The 16,498-nt window shown below is 35.9% G+C and overlaps 6 protein-coding genes across 14 annotated transcripts; 4 read left to right on the top strand and 2 right to left on the bottom strand.

Annotated features, from left to right (window-relative positions):
• The first annotated feature begins 739 nt into the window (after nucleotides 1-739).
• Nucleotides 740-2,609, top strand: LOC131664507 (solute carrier family 25 member 35-like). Of its 2 annotated transcripts, none has more exons than XM_058935665.1 (5): nucleotides 740-1,070; nucleotides 1,381-1,762; nucleotides 1,938-2,153; nucleotides 2,222-2,336; nucleotides 2,397-2,609. In XM_058935665.1, the coding sequence occupies exons 1-5, from the start codon at nucleotides 1,048-1,050 to the stop codon at nucleotides 2,588-2,590; spliced, it is 930 nt and encodes a 309-aa protein (XP_058791648.1). In that variant the 5' UTR covers nucleotides 740-1,047; the 3' UTR covers nucleotides 2,591-2,609. The 2 variants fall into 2 exon arrangements, with proteins under 2 accessions (XP_058791648.1, XP_058791649.1); XM_058935666.1 differs by having other exon boundaries at nucleotides 1,056-1,070; nucleotides 1,156-1,762.
• Nucleotides 2,610-2,755: 146 nt separating this feature from the next.
• On the bottom strand, nucleotides 2,756-5,788 carry LOC131664508 (histone H4-like). Of its 2 annotated transcripts, none has more exons than XM_058935668.1 (2): nucleotides 5,418-5,787; nucleotides 2,756-3,130 (listed from the first exon to the last, which is right to left on the bottom strand). In XM_058935668.1, the coding sequence occupies exons 1-2, from the start codon at nucleotides 5,722-5,724 to the stop codon at nucleotides 3,123-3,125; spliced, it is 315 nt and encodes a 104-aa protein (XP_058791651.1). In that variant the 5' UTR covers nucleotides 5,725-5,787; the 3' UTR covers nucleotides 2,756-3,122. The 2 variants fall into 2 exon arrangements, with proteins under 2 accessions (XP_058791651.1, XP_058791650.1); XM_058935667.1 differs by lacking the exon at nucleotides 2,756-3,130 and adding an exon at nucleotides 3,845-4,355 and having other exon boundaries at nucleotides 5,418-5,788.
• A 329-nt stretch (nucleotides 5,789-6,117) lies between these two features.
• LOC131664662 (histone H3) lies at nucleotides 6,118-6,769 on the top strand. Its single transcript, XM_058935960.1, has one exon. It carries the CDS (start codon nucleotides 6,137-6,139, stop codon nucleotides 6,545-6,547), a length of 411 nt encoding a protein of 136 aa, XP_058791943.1. The 5' UTR covers nucleotides 6,118-6,136; the 3' UTR covers nucleotides 6,548-6,769.
• Nucleotides 6,770-6,839: 70 nt separating this feature from the next.
• Nucleotides 6,840-9,530, top strand: LOC131664661 (solute carrier family 25 member 35-like). The gene is made up of 5 exons (XM_058935959.1): nucleotides 6,840-7,026; nucleotides 7,852-8,233; nucleotides 8,464-8,682; nucleotides 8,755-8,869; nucleotides 8,941-9,530. The coding sequence occupies exons 1-5, from the start codon at nucleotides 6,983-6,985 to the stop codon at nucleotides 9,135-9,137; spliced, it is 957 nt and encodes a 318-aa protein (XP_058791942.1). The 5' UTR covers nucleotides 6,840-6,982; the 3' UTR covers nucleotides 9,138-9,530.
• Nucleotides 9,531-9,788: 258 nt separating this feature from the next.
• On the top strand, nucleotides 9,789-11,667 carry LOC131664433 (solute carrier family 25 member 35-like). 3 transcript variants are annotated; one of them, XM_058935510.1, is made up of 6 exons: nucleotides 9,801-9,927; nucleotides 10,310-10,482; nucleotides 10,555-10,685; nucleotides 10,766-10,984; nucleotides 11,275-11,389; nucleotides 11,461-11,667. In XM_058935510.1, the coding sequence occupies exons 1-6, from the start codon at nucleotides 9,809-9,811 to the stop codon at nucleotides 11,652-11,654; spliced, it is 951 nt and encodes a 316-aa protein (XP_058791493.1). In that variant the 5' UTR covers nucleotides 9,801-9,808; the 3' UTR covers nucleotides 11,655-11,667. The 3 variants fall into 3 exon arrangements, with proteins under 3 accessions (XP_058791494.1, XP_058791493.1, XP_058791492.1); XM_058935511.1 differs by having other exon boundaries at nucleotides 9,789-9,927; nucleotides 10,271-10,685; XM_058935509.1 differs by having other exon boundaries at nucleotides 10,310-10,685.
• A 10-nt stretch (nucleotides 11,668-11,677) lies between these two features.
• LOC131664432 (solute carrier family 2, facilitated glucose transporter member 1-like) lies at nucleotides 11,678-16,174 on the bottom strand. 5 transcript variants are annotated; one of them, XM_058935505.1, is made up of 7 exons: nucleotides 16,043-16,174; nucleotides 14,867-14,934; nucleotides 13,916-14,047; nucleotides 13,241-13,805; nucleotides 12,757-13,163; nucleotides 12,403-12,671; nucleotides 11,678-12,173 (listed from the first exon to the last, which is right to left on the bottom strand). In XM_058935505.1, the coding sequence occupies exons 1-7, from the start codon at nucleotides 16,056-16,058 to the stop codon at nucleotides 12,062-12,064; spliced, it is 1,569 nt and encodes a 522-aa protein (XP_058791488.1). In that variant the 5' UTR covers nucleotides 16,059-16,174; the 3' UTR covers nucleotides 11,678-12,061. The 5 variants fall into 5 exon arrangements, with proteins under 5 accessions (XP_058791488.1, XP_058791487.1, XP_058791489.1 ...); XM_058935506.1 differs by lacking the exon at nucleotides 16,043-16,174 and adding an exon at nucleotides 15,772-16,020 and having other exon boundaries at nucleotides 11,679-12,173; XM_058935504.1 differs by lacking the exon at nucleotides 16,043-16,174 and having other exon boundaries at nucleotides 14,867-15,742.
• Between the last annotated feature and the right edge of the window lie 324 nt (nucleotides 16,175-16,498).

Raw genomic sequence — 16,498 nt, 5'->3', positions numbered from 1 at the left:
AATTATTTCACGAGTAACTGCGGTTTATAACAAGTATCTATGTACAGTTATACTCACGCTGCGTGTGACTATTAGTCAGCTGGTCAAAGAACGCACCCGTTAACAGATTTCGTTATTAGTTAAATTAGGAATAATCAGTGATTGAGTTATTGAACCGATGTTTTTCGAAACTGTTGAAGTTTTGAAAGAGGCATCAGTTTTTGATGAAAATGTACTTTCTATAGGGCATAAGCCAGCTTATAAGATTATTTTTCGAACAAAATCGACGTTAAAATCGACGTTAGAGTGGGCATGAAAGTCGTGTCCGCCCTCGATTTTCGGCATGACGTGCAGGAGTTTGAACGACGTCGCTGGAAGTCCTGAATACTCGGATGCAGTATAGCTACAAGGTGAAATGGAATTGAATTTCCAAAAATACCTTTCACGCCGCTTATGTCGCAGTAAAATACGAGGGCATATCTCCTTGCCTGGGTTTCCAAGTATCCCTAAATAGATGCCGACTCAGCAGTCACCGTATGGCTAAACGTTATGGGATCACGCTCAACAAGGCCAGAGCAACGAGTGTCCACGGCTCTGTTGACTGAGTGTACCGGCGCAGCTGTCGGTACTCCGTTTTATTTCGTGAGCTCTCACGCTCGTTATCCCGCGGCAAAAATGCCGGCTGCGTCTGTAATGTCGACTGGACCGTGGATGAAGATACAACTACACTCGAGGTTGGTTTCCAGTATCGTTATTATTCGGGCGCGACGGACGGTTTCGAGCGTCTCTATCAGCGTCGCGGTTGACTTGTTTCAGTGATTGACTAGAGGTCATGCGAGGAAACTTTTCAGGTTTTCATGGAAAGACATTTGCATTCAAAAAAACAAGAGTCGGTGGATAATACGTAGAATTCACATAAAGAATACGTTATAGTATTCGACTCGTTATTATACGCGTGGTACTGATGATAAACTTTTGATAAGACAAGGCATTGATAATGAAGGTTCGAGAATCGTCGAGTTTTTACCTCGAAAGTTACATAAAAGAATTTTAATTTCCAAAAAACTGATGGCGTCTAATAAGCAAAAACCGTAAGTTTCTCAAAGTAACATGGCAATAAATTAATTTTTTTATTGTAAATGTCGACAAGCTGAACGTTGTTATTCTTTTTACTAGACGTTTACAATCGTACTAGTGAATAATTCGAAATGATACTTTCAATAACGATGAGTGATTGTTTGACTGTCATATATGTTGGAATGTAACTCTGAAATGTGCAATTGTAGTTATTACTTGAGATAACTGTGGAAATATGTAAATGATCGTCTATTAAAAAATAAGACGACTGAATCATTATGTTTTGCATTATATTTGAATCTGACTGAACGAATAAATGTGCAGTCTAGGGTTAGAGTTCGCGATCGGTGGACTAGCGGGCGTTGGCACAGCGTTGCTAACTAATCCAGCAGATATGTTGAAGACCCGATTACAATTACAAGGAGAACTGGCAGCTCCGGGAACTTATGAAAAAGCGTACACCAGCACCTTTCAAGCCGCGCGAACAATCGTCATGCGCGAGGGTATTATGACACTGCAGGCTGGAATTATGCCGGTTATTGGACTGCAAGTTATAATTAATGGCGCGAGATTAGGCAGTTACTTTTTCGCCAAAAGGATGGGCTTGATTGTGAACGAAAGCGGAGAAACTATTGTATGGAGAACAGCGCTGTTGTCCGGTGTCGTCAGCTCGATCGCCTTCATGATTGGCAGTCCCCTCTACTTGGTGCGTCTCACGTGATAAGAATGCTTATTGAATTTCACGCCGAGTACTGACAAATTATGTAAATCCTTAAGTGAATCCATCGAATGAAATTTTTTTACCGTATTTTATAATAAATTGCAAAAATGTAGTTATATGCAATAACAGCGTTGATGATATATTAATTGATTGCATCTAGGCTAAAGTGAAACTTCATGCTTATTCTGGCAGTAGAAATTTAATTGGTTATCCCACTGATTTGAACACCAGAAGTATTTTCAAATCTTTATGGCAACAAGGGGGTATTAAAAAGGTTTATAGTGGCTGGTATTCAAACACACCGAGACTTTTTATTGGATCCGCTGTGCAAATAACTGTATTCGGTTTAGTTATGGACTATATGAAGCAGATTGAGGTGGATTAATTTCCTTGTGTGTTCTACACTGATTTAAATATGTTACAACTATGATAACAATTTTACAGACATTGTCGAATGAAAAACTACTGAGCACATTTATTGCGTCATCCATAGCTGGAACTTGTCTTGTTCTAACAGTTCATCCATTAGACGTAATGTCAACTAGAATTTATAATCAAGGTAATTTAAGAATACGTAATAAAATAGGAATTGCAATAACGTTAAGTTTACCCTTTGTAGGATCGAAAAGCCAAGAAAGTAAAAAATTATACAATGGAATGATGGACGTAATTTGGAAAACAGTGAAGGCTGAAGGATTTTCGGGATTATACAAAGGTGTATTTCCGAATTGGCTTAGATATGCACCGTATGTTATAATAAGTCAAGGATTGTACCAAAAAATTACTGGCATGTATGAAGAACTTCACAAATAATTCTTTGTGCCCTTGACAAATAAACGACTAACGTTATATTTACTTAATGAAGAATAATTTTATATTTTGGATGTATGATGTACTGATTTTTAAATAATTTGCGATACGTTACGATATTTTGGTGGCCATGAAAAGAATCGATAGTAAAAGTTGAAGCAAGTCAATTTATTTGGAGCTAGTATATTTGATGACAGCTTTTGTTTCCTCAGAAACCGTGTGCTTAGCAAGTTCAGCAGGAAGGAGAAGCCTGACAGCGGTCTGGATCTCGCGAGATGTAATGGTCGATCTCTTATTGTAGTGAGCAAGGCTGCATTAATGTCTAGGTGAACTTGCTAACGAACCTTTTAGATGTAGATAGCGTAAGATTTTGTCCTTTTCTTTATACGTTTCTTCTTATCACCCTCGTTGATGTTCTTTTGGGTCTTGATTAATTTGAATCCGTTTAACCGCTATTCGTATATTCGCTAACGTCCTCAGTGCGCACTACATCCGGCGCAGGTAGGCAAGTAGGCACTCGGGCTGAGATACAAACTTATAGAACTGAAAGAGCAGATGTACTGTGATTTATAAGTGTGTTTGCTACATCGTCATATAGTGTTTGTGATGAGACTGTTAGGCATCGGTTTATAAGGAATAAATTTATTTTCGAACTTGATGGATTTTTGTGAAGGGTTTAGCAACACAGCATACGACAGTATATCACAGCCATTCATCAAACGGCAAAAATTTATTTCAAGATAACCAGTCAAAAGGCTGTTGAAGAAGAGAAAAATATGAATAAACGGGCAGAAAAACCATTGCTTGAAATGAAAGTGTTCGGCGATGTATCGTACAAATCATGAAAATCTTTGAATTCACCATTGGAACGCCTATTTACTCCTATGCGAAAAAGATGAATGAAGGCCGGCTTAAACGTCAGGAGCTGAAAAGTTTGAGTACCACGAAGGAAGGTAAATTGGCTAAAAAAGTAAGAGTCGCTGCAGAAAAAGATGAAGAAGATGACCTTTACGGCCCAGGCATTGCTGATTAAGAAAAAAATGAAAACATAAAGGTAAATCGATCAAAAATGCGATTTTCGGCTACCGCGAAATTCAAATGCGTATTTCTCGAAAAGACATTTTTTTGATTTTCCGTTTTCCTGTACACCGTTTGTTGGTGAGCTTTTAACTTATAAAAAAAAAACCATTTTAAAAATAATTTAATAATCTGATCGATGAATCTACTTGTTTTTTAAATAAAAGTTTATTTTACCACTATTTTCCAATACAATAATACCTTCTAAAATCTTCTGTTTTATGTTGTAGAAACATCAAGAAATTTAATTCACAAGTTTTAGAACCTGACACAGTATATCTATCCCGCCAAGCTCAGTCACGCAATAATTCGTGTAAAATGCCTGAATAGTTATCACAAGCAAACTTCCTTACTATGAAAGAAACTCGGAAGGGCACAACGGAGGAGGTCCCTTCCATCATTCTCGTTCTCATTCTTTGAAAATAAAACTTGAATTTTCTCGTTTGTGCGATCTCAATTCTATTATTCATTATGTCTGGACGTGGCAAAGGTGGTGGCAAAGTCAAAGGAAAGTCAAAGACTTGATCAACCAAAGCTGGACTATTCCCCGTGGACAAATTCCCCGTTGGACGTATCCATCATCTCCTTCGCAAGGATGACTATACCGAACGTGTCGGTGCTGGAGCTCCTGTTTATCTGGCTGCTGTCATGGAATATTTGGGTGCAGAAGTTTTCGAATTAGCTAGTAATCCTGCTCGTGATAACAAAAAACTAGAATTACTAGCTGTACTTTTGCCTAAGAAAACCGAGAAGAGCTCTCAAACACCCATCTTCCTATTTTCAATTACATCGGCCCTTTTTAGGGTCACCATATTTTTATAACGTATAGTAAACATTTTGTTGATATTTTTATAATATATATAATTGATATACCTAGTCGACTATAATTGTATTTAATTTTTTAATGACCACAGATTTTTCGCAACAGCTGTACGTTTACATGGTAATATAACAAAACTTATATATAACAAAAGTATGACCTTCAAAATTAAAAAATTATCTATAATTATGTACACTAAATTATTTCCAATGATTTATTATGCTTTTTTTATATCCGCACTCGTCGAGAAGTAATAAATTTCAAGTAACAACAAATAAATAATAAGAAATCCTTTAACCGAAAGAGATTATTTAAATAAAAGCAAGTCCAAATTACAAACGAAAGAAAAAAAATTTATATTGCATATAATTGGAACGTACATTAGGGTTATTGTATACATATGTTATGTATTTGACGAATAAAATAAACAGAGTTTATAGAAACTAGTTTATTAATGCAGAGATAAGTGATTCGTTTAGTCGTAGGTAATCGTAAAAGTCAGAAATGAAATATTTTTAGTTCGAAAATAAAATTCTTATTAAAAGACCGTGAATAAAACTATGACGTTCAAAACAGTATTCAGACGTTTTAATATTCAACAATATAAAAAAAGTCGTAGTAAATTACTATGCGATTATATACGTTAACTCACTCATAAAATATTAATTTGCTAAACAATTTAATGTAAAATGTGCTTATCCATTTTTCCGTAATAAAAGTATGACAGGAACAAGAAAATGTCCGAAGATTTTAGGCGTGCGTATTGTATGGGATAAAACTTTTCACGATATGGATTGAAGATTTTCAAAAATGAATTTATATTTCATTAAAATGTACCATCATTCTAAACGAAACCAGTATAATTCAACGTTTGAAAATTTTGGTGGCCCTGAAAAGGGCCGATTATTAAAAGATGTCGACGATTTATTTAACCTCCAAAGCCGTAAAGAGTGCGTCCTTGACGCTTGAGAGCGTAGACGACGTCCATGGCAGTGACGGTCTTCCTTTTGGCATGTTCAGTGTAGGTCACAGCATCACGGATGACGTTTTCAAGGAACACTTTCAAGACACCGCGGGTCTCCTCGTAAATCAAGCCAGAGATACGCTTAACTCCGCCACGACGAGCCAAACGGCGGATGGCAGGTTTGGTGATGCCCTGGATGTTGTCACGCAACACTTTACGATGGCGCTTAGCTCCTCCTTTTCCCAGACCTTTTCCTCCTTTACCACGACCAGTCATTTTTGAAATCGACTAAAATTCAGTCAGAGAATGCTAACAGTAGACGAATAATTTTTTTTCGAGCGACTGTCCGGCTTTTATATCTTTACTAGCGTGTATCCCCCTTCCATTAATTTTCAGCGAATCAGAGCAGACTTCATTTTTATCTTTGTCTCTCTCTTGTATTTTCACACATTTTCAACGACTTGTGTCTCCCACCATTCCAAAACAGTCCAAACACAAATTATTTTCTCCTACTCTTCCGAAACTATCCAATCCCGAATCACAATCATGTATTGTGAATTCTACTACTTTGAAATTGACCAATCAATGAACGGCGCTGAACAGTATAAGAAATACATAAAAGGAAAAATTCAAAAATTATCAACATAGTCATCTAGTTTCTTGAACAGAAGACATCTCTTGCCTCACCATGGCACGTACCAAGCAAACCGCTCGTAAATCCACCGGAGGAAAGGCTCCAAGGAAGCAGCTTGCCACCAAAGCTGCTCGTAAGAGTGCGCCAGCTACCGGTGGAGTAAAAAAACCCCATCGCTACAGGCCTGGAACTGTCGCTCTTCGTGAGATTCGTCGGTACCAGAAAAGCACTGAGCTGCTTATTCGTAAACTACCTTTTCAACGTCTTGTCCGCGAGATCGCCCAGGACTTTAAGACCGACCTCCGGTTTCAGAGCTCTGCTGTGATGGCTCTTCAGGAAGCAAGCGAGGCTTATCTAGTCGGTCTCTTCGAAGATACCAATCTTTGTGCCATTCACGCTAAACGTGTCACTATCATGCCCAAAGATATCCAACTGGCAAGACGTATCCGTGGTGAACGTGCTTAAGCACTCAACTATTTTTTTTTCAAATCAGCCCTTTTCAGGGCTAACACATTTCTCAAACGTTGAACATATTTTTCTAATTTGTCTACTTATTCCCACAATTTTTTCATAAATATACAAACAATAAATTACAAGTACAAGCTATAGGATATTTTAAGCATGCAGAAGTCAATAAAGCAATTGTATTCATGATTTTAGCGCCAAAATTTCAAGCACAATTTCATTGATTTGTCTAGACGTCACAAATAATAGAGGGGGTAACAGCTGCTCAAACCCGACTCCGATTCCGGTCTACGTCAGTTTAGTACTCAATCGCAACATAACGTGCGTAAACTGCTCATAAAATACTTACCGTTACTGAAGTCACGTTCATAGATTAAATAGTGCTCAAAACAGCACGTGCTGTGTTGCATCAAACCAGTGTATTTTGGAGTAAACATGAGTGGCAATAGATCGAACCATGTTACTACCAGTGACAAACCGTATGTAATAGGTATTTTAATTACCTTCACCTAATATTCAATCGGTAGATTAAAATTTAATTCTCATGCATTTGAAACTTTTTTTTTAACCAAAGTTAATTACATAAGGTGTAAGTGTTTCGAAAAAATTGAAGTTAAAAAATTTCTGTTATATTGATCGCGATCAATTGTGCGATGCATTTCACAATCGACACCAATACATTTATATTCAAAATTTTAATTGTATCAAAATAGCTATTGAATTTTACCATTACAATGATAGAATACCTTAGAAAACATTTTCACTCATGTAAGATACGTAATATTGTACAGCATTTAACAGACGGCGCAACTTCTAAAATTCTCAAAGATTATGAAATAATTCATTATCATTTTTCTACGGAAATGATGCAATCACTTTCTTTACTTGATAAAACTAAAGCACGGTAGGGCATAAAATGATAATTAACTGAATACTTAGTTAAAAATTTGCATACTTGACGTGATGCTCTAAAGTGTCCAGTTCAAAAAATAAGATAGATGAAAAAGCAATGACGACATAAGTCGAGTAATTGTCTTATTTAACACGATAAAACTGCTTATCAATCTGATATTATAGGACTTGCACGAGCCTTTTATAAACATGTTTTTGGCTGTATCGGTATTTGCAGGAAACTCAAACTTATTGTAATCTTGATTTAATGTTTTCCTCGCTTTGTATGTTCTCATCAATTTAAAAAAACAAAGAATCTCTTTCAATGTTCCATCAAGTTTTGAAACTCGATTACTCCCTAAAAGTTTCCTCTTGTAAAGATTACTCAAACGTATCGATTGCGATTCACGTAGGCCTGGAGTCGAATTCGCGATAGGCGCAGCAGCGGCAGTTGGCGCAGGTTTCTTCACAAATCCTATAGACGTGATAAAAATTCGTCTGCAGCTCCAAGGTGAGCTCGAGGCTCGGGGAAGTTATCAAAAAGTCTACAAAAACACCTTTCACGCGGCTTATCAGATCGGCAGGCACGAGGGAATATTAGCATTGCAGTCGGGTATCGTGACTGCTTTAGGATTTCAAGTTGTGCTCAATGGCACTCGATTGGGTTCCTACAATTTGGCTAAGAGGTATAAACTTACTCTGAATGCCGATGGAGATACAAATGTTATCAGAACGGCTTTGGTGTCTGGCGTTGCTGGCTGTGTCGGCGCTGTTATTGGCAGTCCATTGTATTTAGTACGTATTAAATGTTTGTGACTTATTTTTTTGTTACAAATAGGAAAATATAAAAAAATCAGTTAATTGTCATCTTTTTCTATCAATTAAATTGATTACTCGGTTGAAACATTTCATGGTCTTCATTCAATCGAAGGAAGCCCTTGTTGTTATATATACCCTTCTATTTACTCAACAAAATTTGTTTTCCCGTGTCGCAATAGTAATTGATTTCATCTGGAAAATTTCAGGTTAAAACACAGCTGCAAGCTCAATCAGCTAAGAGCATAGCGGTAGGATATCAACATAATCATAGCGGCACTATATCTGCATTTCAAGCATTATGGAACAATGGAGGTTTCAAAGGATTGTATCGTGGTTGGTATGCAAACATTCCTCGCGTATTCGTTGGCTCGGCTACTCAACTTACTACTTTTGGACTCTTTTCTGACTGGCTCAGACCTATGGAAGTGAGAATTTTTTTATGTTGCCTCAAAATTAAATTATTTTTAGTAAAGTAATTATTAATTTTCTGCTCTAAGGTATTTGACGGAAAGCCTATACTTATGACTTTTGTCGCATCGTTACTTGGAGGTAGCTGCGTTGCGGTAACTATGCAACCATTTGACGTCGTTGCTACAAGATTGTACAATCAGGGTGGGTACTTTTTTAGTACTATTGGTTTCATTTGCTGATAACTATTGCATCATTAATTCATTTGATTATAGGAACCGACGGAAAAGGGAAAGGCCAATTATACAACGGCTTATTTGACGCACTGTACAAAATATTTAGAACCGAAGGAGTTTTCGGTTTGTATAAGGGCGTCTTTCCTACGTGGCTAAGAATAGCTCCACACACGGTACTTTGCCTTGTTTTTTATGAGAAGATTGCACGGTTTCATGCATACGAGTTTGGGAAGTGAAAAACTAATACACACATTGGAACGCCGTTTGACATTAACCTAAACGATTATCTTATTTTTAAAGATATTTGTCTTATATTTACTTAATATAATTACAAGTATTCTTATTTTACCGTGTCTGCTTGGTAATGCGAAAAAATTTTAATCTAATAGTCAATTTGTACATCAATGATTTTATATACTGTTAAATTTTGAACTACGAGCTTGAACCAACGAGCCATATCGAAATGTCTAACATTGGCAGAATTTTCTCTGTGAGAAAGCCAATTTTTGTTAGGTATATATAGAGAAATGGATAGTCTTATTGCAATTTGACTGCATTAGTAAAATGTAATTTATTCAAACAAATAGGAAAAAAATTGTCAAAGACACATTCCTAACTATTTTGAATACTACGAGATAGATAAATGTTATTAATTGTACAAATAAATGTAATATATTTTTTGACTAATTTGAAATGAAATTGTTACATATCACATTCTTGTCAAACCGCTAATTGATGTTTAAAAACCAACACAAACTATAAATTCATATTTTCCGCGTAAAACCCGAAGGCGACAGAAATATAGTGTAGCTTGCACTTACATAACCAACCCCAAAAAGTGCAATGAGCCCCCCCGCTCAGCTGATTGACGCGCTACCGCTGCAGATACTTCCCCGCAGTTTACTTCATGATCAATTTCGAAAAAAAGGAACTAAGTGACGCGACGTATGACGATGATGAATTTTCGCTGGTCACGATCGACGATGGTGATTTTGGTTTCTCCTACATTTTCGATGCTGGATTAAGGTCAGTTTATTTGCGTGTTGCAATACTTGCACTTTGTTGACTCACTTTACTGTCACAGTTGTGAATAGTTTGCTAAATAGGGATGGATTTTATTTGCGAAATGCTACAGACACTCGTGTAAATTCGCTTTTTTTTTTTAATTTTTGAAACTGATGAATAATTACCTTTTTACTATTGACAATAACAAAATGAAATATTGTTAATTTTTTAAATATATTATAAATTTTTAATATGCGAAAACCTTTCAAAATTAAAAATTGTAAACAAAATGTCTGTATGAATATTTTAGGAATATTTCTATAATTTTTGTTTTTTTATTAAATGCTTGATCTTTATGCACTAGATGAAAACTAATTCATCGAAAAAGGAAATATAATCTTAGCATGGAATTTGCGATTGGAGCAGGTGCAGCGGTATGTGCTGGTTTCTTTACGAACCCCATAGACGTCATAAAAATCCGCTTGCAACTACAAGGTGAACTCGAAGCACGAGGAAGCTACCAAAAAGTTTACAAAAACACTTTCCATGCTGCTTATCAAATCGCTAGGCATGAAGGTATTCTTGCGCTACAGTCGGGTTTGGTACCAGCGTTAGGATTTCAAATGGTTCTTAATGGAATTAGATTAGGTGGCTACAATCTTGCCAAAAAGTACGAGCTGATTTTAAACGAGGCTGGTCAAGTAAACGTCGCAATGAGCTTACTTGTTTCTGGTGGTTTTGGATGTCTTGGTTCTGCAGTTGCCAGTCCTCTTTATCTGGTAATAGTAAACAATGTGCTTACTTAAATAAAAGATAAAACATTCTAACGAAAAAAAGCTTGAGCGAAAATTCATTTTAGGTAAAAACACAACTGCAATCGCAAGCGTCAGGCAAAATAGCCGTAGGCACACAGCATCAACACAAAGGTACTTGGTCTGCATTGCACACACTTTGGAAAGAAGGTGGACTTCAAGGACTTTATCGTGGTTGGCACGTCGGTGTGCCAAGGATATCCGTCGGTTCGTCAACTCAGCTAACGACTTACAGTGTCGTTGCCGATTGGCTCAAGCCTATGCAGGTAATTATTTTTCTCGAAATTGTTTAGCAGTTATTGGAAAAATGAATTGTGATTGTGCTTGCTTTATCAAAGACGACTTTTCGAACTGCAAGAGTGGCTTGAAATATCCTCTACAACCATCAATTACAAAGAATAAGTGTAGTAACACTGAGACGAAAGTCGTTTCAATAAAGGCAGGCTATGGAAATCACAACTTATAGCAGTAAATTTTAAAAACAATAAACTATCATTATTAACCCTTGTTTAGCGAAACAAGACATTATAACAATTATAACTAATTTATCTTCCAGATATTTGCTGATCGACCTATGCTGTTGACTTTTGTCGCATCACTAACTGGTGGAACTTGCGTAGCAGTTACGATGCAACCTTTCGATGTGGTCGCCACAAGAGTTTATAATCAGAGTATGTTAACCAACATTAATACTACATCACGTAAAATAAACAAATTATAAACGAAAAAATATGTTCCATAGGAACCGACGCTCATGGTAAAGGTGTGCTGTACAGTGGACTTTTTGACGCTTTTTACAAGATATTCAAAACCGAGGGTATTACCGGCTTGTATAAAGGAGTTTTTCCCACCTGGTTAAGAATTGCTCCACACACCGTTTTGTGCCTAGTTTTCTATGAGAAATTCGATCAATATTACGGGGAAAATTTTAGGTAATGAAAAGGAGAAAAGATTTGAGCTTTTTAAAAGCGCTTTATACGTATGTTTCACCACCCAACGTACATTAAAATCACAATTATAAAACAGACATTTCTCAAAAATAGAACTCGTTGATCACTAATTGTCGTGATATGTACAATAAAGAGATTCGTGTTCGTCGTTGAACGTTAAGCATAATTATGTATACAAATATAAATTAAAATCGTAACAAAATGTCGAGACGGTAGATCAATTACAAAAGTATATACGAGATGGAAGCAGACGTAATCAAGCTTTCCTTTGTTCCCGTGAACGCGATTTAACGTACATGATAAAAAAATACTTTGTTTTTTGTGGATACTGTTTTGAGTAACTTTCACATGATTGCCTAAAAAATAACTGGATTCAAGAATCCTGACTTATACTTATGTGCTGTTTAAGTCAGCTGCCGGCTCATTCGGTCGTGACTTCAATCCTTGAGTCAAGGTTGCCGCAATTTCGGTTGTAGCTCTACCTCGCGTTTCAGGCAGATATTTCCTGCAAAAATTAATTTAATCTTATAAAATGCCATAGTATATGATTTGGAAAAGAAACATAATTACTATTTATTTAATTTTTTTGTAACGTGCCAGTGAGGCTTGCAATACATTTGCACAAATACGCTTTTATGTTCTGTATTGAATAAACAATTTCAAGGCGTTCGCGAAGTTTAATAGTTATTGAAATTATTAAAACATCCAAGATAATATTTATATTACACAAATACCTGCAGAATATTATCAGGAATAAAATAGCTCCAACAAAGACTAGAAAAGAGTATGGTCCGAGTAGCTTTTGTAATTGCGGAAACGTCATTCCAACAACGAAATTGCCTCCCCAGTTACAAATACTTCCTATGGACATTGCTGCAGATCTTGGACCAACATCAAACAATTCTGAACCAATAAAGTACGGAATAGGCCCAAGTCCAATTCCATAGAATAGTACAAAGGCTTGTACAGCAATTATGCTTATTATTTGCATAGCAGCAATATTCTGAAACAATTATTCTTTTATTATGTATCACGTATAAGAAAATCAACAGCTCAATCAGGTTTTATTATTCAAATAATATACTTACAATAAAAACAATCGAGACGCAAAGCACAAGTAAAGATACTATAGACGTGTAAGCACTTATAAACAAGAGAACTTTCCTTCCAAAACGTGACATCACAGGAACAGAGATCAAAGCCATTAGCACATTAATTACACCAGTGCCTATAGTTGCATATTGCGAAGTTTCAATGTCCAGTTTGGCAGCTTTAAATATCACATTTGAGTAGTAAAATACGGCATTTACTCCGCTAAGTTGTTGGCCAAATTGTAAAAGAGAAACTAGCATCACAGGCAGTTTTAAAGTCGGCTCTTTAAGAACTTGGGCTATAGTCCATGACTTATCCGATGACTTGGCAGCTAATTCTGCTTCCAAATCATTTATTTGCGATTGCAAATGTATCCTGTCCTTATTTCGAAACATACTCAGAGCTGCAAAGAAAAATAATCACTTTATATAAATAAACAATCGACAAAATAAATAAAAAATGAAAAAAATACTAGCACACCTCGCAATCCGCTCTCGCGTCTACCGGCAATAACAAAAAGATATTTAGGACTCTCGGGCAAAATAAAAATAAGTACGAATGCAATCAAAGATAGAGGTCCAAAAGCAGCCAACATGTAAGGCCAATGATCTTCTGTGCCCAGCACAGAATTCAAAGAAATAATTTGACCCAATAGCACACCACAAGTAATTCCTAATTGACAGAGGACACCAACAGCACCACGCAGTTTAAGTGGAGCCACTTCTGTCATATAAGTTGGCAAGAGGCTTGTGGCAAGGCCTCCAGAGAATCCAACAAATAATCTACCTAGTAAAAATAACTCAATAGAGTTTAAAATTTGTACTAGAAAGAGCATTATGGCTCCAATGATGCCACATATATTTCCTGTAGCTAAAGCAAATCTTCTTCCTAGTTTATTGGCAAATACAGTTGCTGTCAGAGATCCTGTGACACCTCCAATCAAGAAAATTGATACAATAGTTGACCATAAGGTATCCAAACTAGTTTGACTTATTTTAATACCATATCGTTCCTCAACACTTTCATTACAAAATGATATCATAATCTGTAATTTGTAATATAAAATAAAATTATAGTTTAAAAAAATACATATTAGTTCAGTTTGTCAATTATTAAAACAAACTGAATTTTGTAATATATAATAATTATCATTACCTCTGCAGCATTGTTCATCACTCCAATATTGTACCCAGCAGGTAATGCTGAACCAAAACAACACGTTGCACCAGCAAGAATCAGCATAGGTGTCCATTCTGAAGATTCAGTGACCCTTTCACTAGAACTACTCTATAATTGAAAACATTTGTATAATTACATAATATTCCATAATGTATTATGGAATTATGTATTATGTATTATGAATTATGAATTATGTAATATTACATAATATGTGTTTATACAATGACTGCATAGAGTGATTGCTAAAGCCAAAGATAGCCATACGTATGACAAGCTAAACGATCAAAATCACTCAAGACTGATTCTCTCAACCAATTGAGTTATTCAATTATTATCTGCTCCATGTGTACTGCATTGATGCAAATTGTGACTTAAAAAGTGAGATATAAAATAATTATAAATTTAATGTTAATATCAAATAAATAAAAAATTCATTTATATTAAAAAATAAAAAAAATACTGTTATGTTATAAGATAAAGGCAAAATAGTAATCATATTTATTTTATATAGAAACTTTTTATCAATGAAAATTTTAGTTATAGCTAACAACAATTTCAAGTATATTTAAAATACATAACAAAGGATATTTGCATAAATTCAAGTCAATAAACTTAGAGCATGTTGTAATAAAACGTTGATAAACGATTGGTAATAATAAAAACTATTAAAAACAATATTGTAAAAAAGCCATTAGGTATTTTAATGCTACCAAATAGAGTTGGGAGTGAGATGCGCTCTCGTAATATCAACAAGTATAATTTTCGATTTCGCAACTTCCATAGAAAAATTCCAAACGTAATCACGTACTGACATACTACAGTGTATAAAAAGGACTCTAAACTACAACGAAAACTCTTTAATAAAAAGTCAATTATGCGGTAACTGTTAATTGCTGAAAGGACAAACAAAACGAAAAAGCAGCTCACCCTCTCGCCATCGTTGTTGCTCAGCAGTTTCGTGCCGTTCGATTTGTAAAGCACCGAGACCTCAGAATCTGTAACGGCATTCGACTCGTTAACAACGGCAAGTAACTCGTTATCCTCGTTTTTCGTCTCCATTGTTTAATTTTGTTGTTGACCCGCGCGCAAATATTCCGTTTAGAGGAAAACTAAATAACGAGGTTATGAAACATTGCATATGCAGTGTTTTCGTTCTGATGGCAACGCACATACTACGGGTCTCGGCTGACTAACGCGCCACAAGAGTATTATTTTCTATCCCGCGCGCAACTATTAGCTAACTACACAATGCATGCACAATACAATTTTCTTTTATTTTTTTCGAAATATTTCAAGTCGCGTCGTGTTGCACGTTCGATCAGTAACCGCGTGTTATTCAAAACAGTGCAGAAACAAATTTTGAGATAGCGCGAGTGAATTTCTCTACTAATAAGTTTATTTAACTATGCAAATGTATTATTTTCATATAACAACGCTTCAATTGAGAAACGGGAATACAGGAGATATCGATATTCATAAAATTATTAGTATTACAATTGATACTACAAATTTAGTAGTTTGATCGTTGATATATTTTATAGAAAACAAGAAAATAATCTATTAAAAAATTGGCATTTTGTGTTGCAATCGCATGCAGTACACACTATGTAGCATCGTGTGAAATATGAAAAGACGGTCTTGTGCATTTGATAAAGCACGTGTTTGTGGATTTCGTATCGCATCGAATCTGAGTCAAATGGATGAAAACGTGACCGATATGATACTGAAGGTCACCAATTTAAGAACGCGTATTTCACTTTGGCTCTCAATATTAATTACCACTGAATAAATTTATTTGGGGTATCGATGTGTCTATAAGCAGTTATACAAACAGTTTATTTCTCTTCACACGTAATGCAGGTCCTCTATGATTCCAAAAAGAGCGCTGCTGCAGATTATCGATCGACATTGTCGGCTCGTCGTGTAATTCGTAATTCCGAGTGGATCTTTGGCTGATCGTTATAAATACGCGAGATATAATTCATGAAAGTGATGCGCGCAAGATTATCGAAGATACAATCTAGCTTTTCGTTTTCCGGAATACGCTTCAATATGTTATTATTGCAAGAACTATTTTCTCAACAGTAAATCACAGTCTCATACCTTCGAGCTTGCTCATAGTTACTTAATTTCACTCGTTACACGTGCGCACGCTTTTCCTCTCTCGCTCTCAGACTGCCAGTGGCCGCAATCGTACAAGTGGCGAGCGAGAGCACTGAATGACTCGGCCGAGTGACACACGAGATCGTTTTCAAAATATTCCGTCGGTCGAAAGCAATAATTCATTTGTGCGTGTGTGCGCGCGTGTGAGCAAATGCGCGTAAACGAAGAGATAGCTAGCTACCCATCGGGCATTTCTCTACCAAAAAAATGATCGATTATATCTTAGCTTGTCAGCAATGTTATGAAATTACTTCCTCGACTTATCACCATCCTCGCGAGTGTCATTATCGTGAACAGTCGAGCCTTTGATAGAGATACCGTAAATAATATAGATTAATGTCGCTTTTAAATCGCAATTAATTGTTTGTTTTTATTTTTATTTCTACCAGCGAATTA

The sequence above is a fragment of the Phymastichus coffea genome, unplaced genomic scaffold (genome assembly GCF_024137745.1).
Source record: "Phymastichus coffea isolate CEN01 unplaced genomic scaffold, Cenicafe_Pcof_1.1 PCOF00044, whole genome shotgun sequence".
Lineage (NCBI taxonomy): Eukaryota > Metazoa > Arthropoda > Insecta > Hymenoptera > Eulophidae > Phymastichus > Phymastichus coffea.
Note: the sequence above shows the minus strand (reverse complement) of the source record. Positions and strands in the feature narration are given on the sequence as shown.

Coding starts and splice junctions, on each gene's coding strand:
- LOC131664507 (XM_058935665.1), top strand. CDS start 1,048: ATGGCGTCTAATAAGCAAAAACC. Junction 1,071..1,380: donor GCGTCTAATAAGCAAAAACC/GTAAGTTTCTCA, acceptor ATAAATGTGCAG/TCTAGGGTTAGAGTTCGCGA. Junction 2,154..2,221: donor ACTATATGAAGCAGATTGAG/GTGGATTAATTT, acceptor ACAATTTTACAG/ACATTGTCGAATGAAAAACT.
- LOC131664508 (XM_058935667.1), bottom strand. CDS start 5,724: ATGACTGGTCGTGGTAAAGGAGGAAAAGGTCTGGGAAAAGGAGGAGCT. Junction 4,356..5,417: donor CACTCTTTACGGCTTTGGAG/GTTAAATAAATC, acceptor TATCACGAGCAG/GATTACTAGCTAATTCGAAA.
- LOC131664662 (XM_058935960.1), top strand. CDS start 6,137: ATGGCACGTACCAAGCAAACCGCTCGTAAATCCACCGGAGGAAAGGCT.
- LOC131664661 (XM_058935959.1), top strand. CDS start 6,983: ATGAGTGGCAATAGATCGAACCATGTTACTACCAGTGACAAACC. Junction 8,234..8,463: donor TTGGCAGTCCATTGTATTTA/GTACGTATTAAA, acceptor GGAAAATTTCAG/GTTAAAACACAGCTGCAAGC. Junction 8,683..8,754: donor ACTGGCTCAGACCTATGGAA/GTGAGAATTTTT, acceptor TTCTGCTCTAAG/GTATTTGACGGAAAGCCTAT.
- LOC131664433 (XM_058935509.1), top strand. CDS start 9,809: ATGATCAATTTCGAAAAAAAGGAACTAAGTGACGCGACGTATGACGAT. Junction 9,928..10,309: donor ATTTTCGATGCTGGATTAAG/GTCAGTTTATTT, acceptor ATATAATCTTAG/CATGGAATTTGCGATTGGAG. Junction 10,985..11,274: donor ATTGGCTCAAGCCTATGCAG/GTAATTATTTTT, acceptor TTTATCTTCCAG/ATATTTGCTGATCGACCTAT.
- LOC131664432 (XM_058935504.1), bottom strand. CDS start 14,998: ATGGAGACGAAAAACGAGGATAACGAGTTACTTGCCGTTGTTAACGAG. Junction 13,806..13,915: donor TGATGAACAATGCTGCAGAG/GTAATGATAATT, acceptor TACAAATTACAG/ATTATGATATCATTTTGTAA. Junction 13,164..13,240: donor ACGCGAGAGCGGATTGCGAG/GTGTGCTAGTAT, acceptor TTTTCTTTGCAG/CTCTGAGTATGTTTCGAAAT.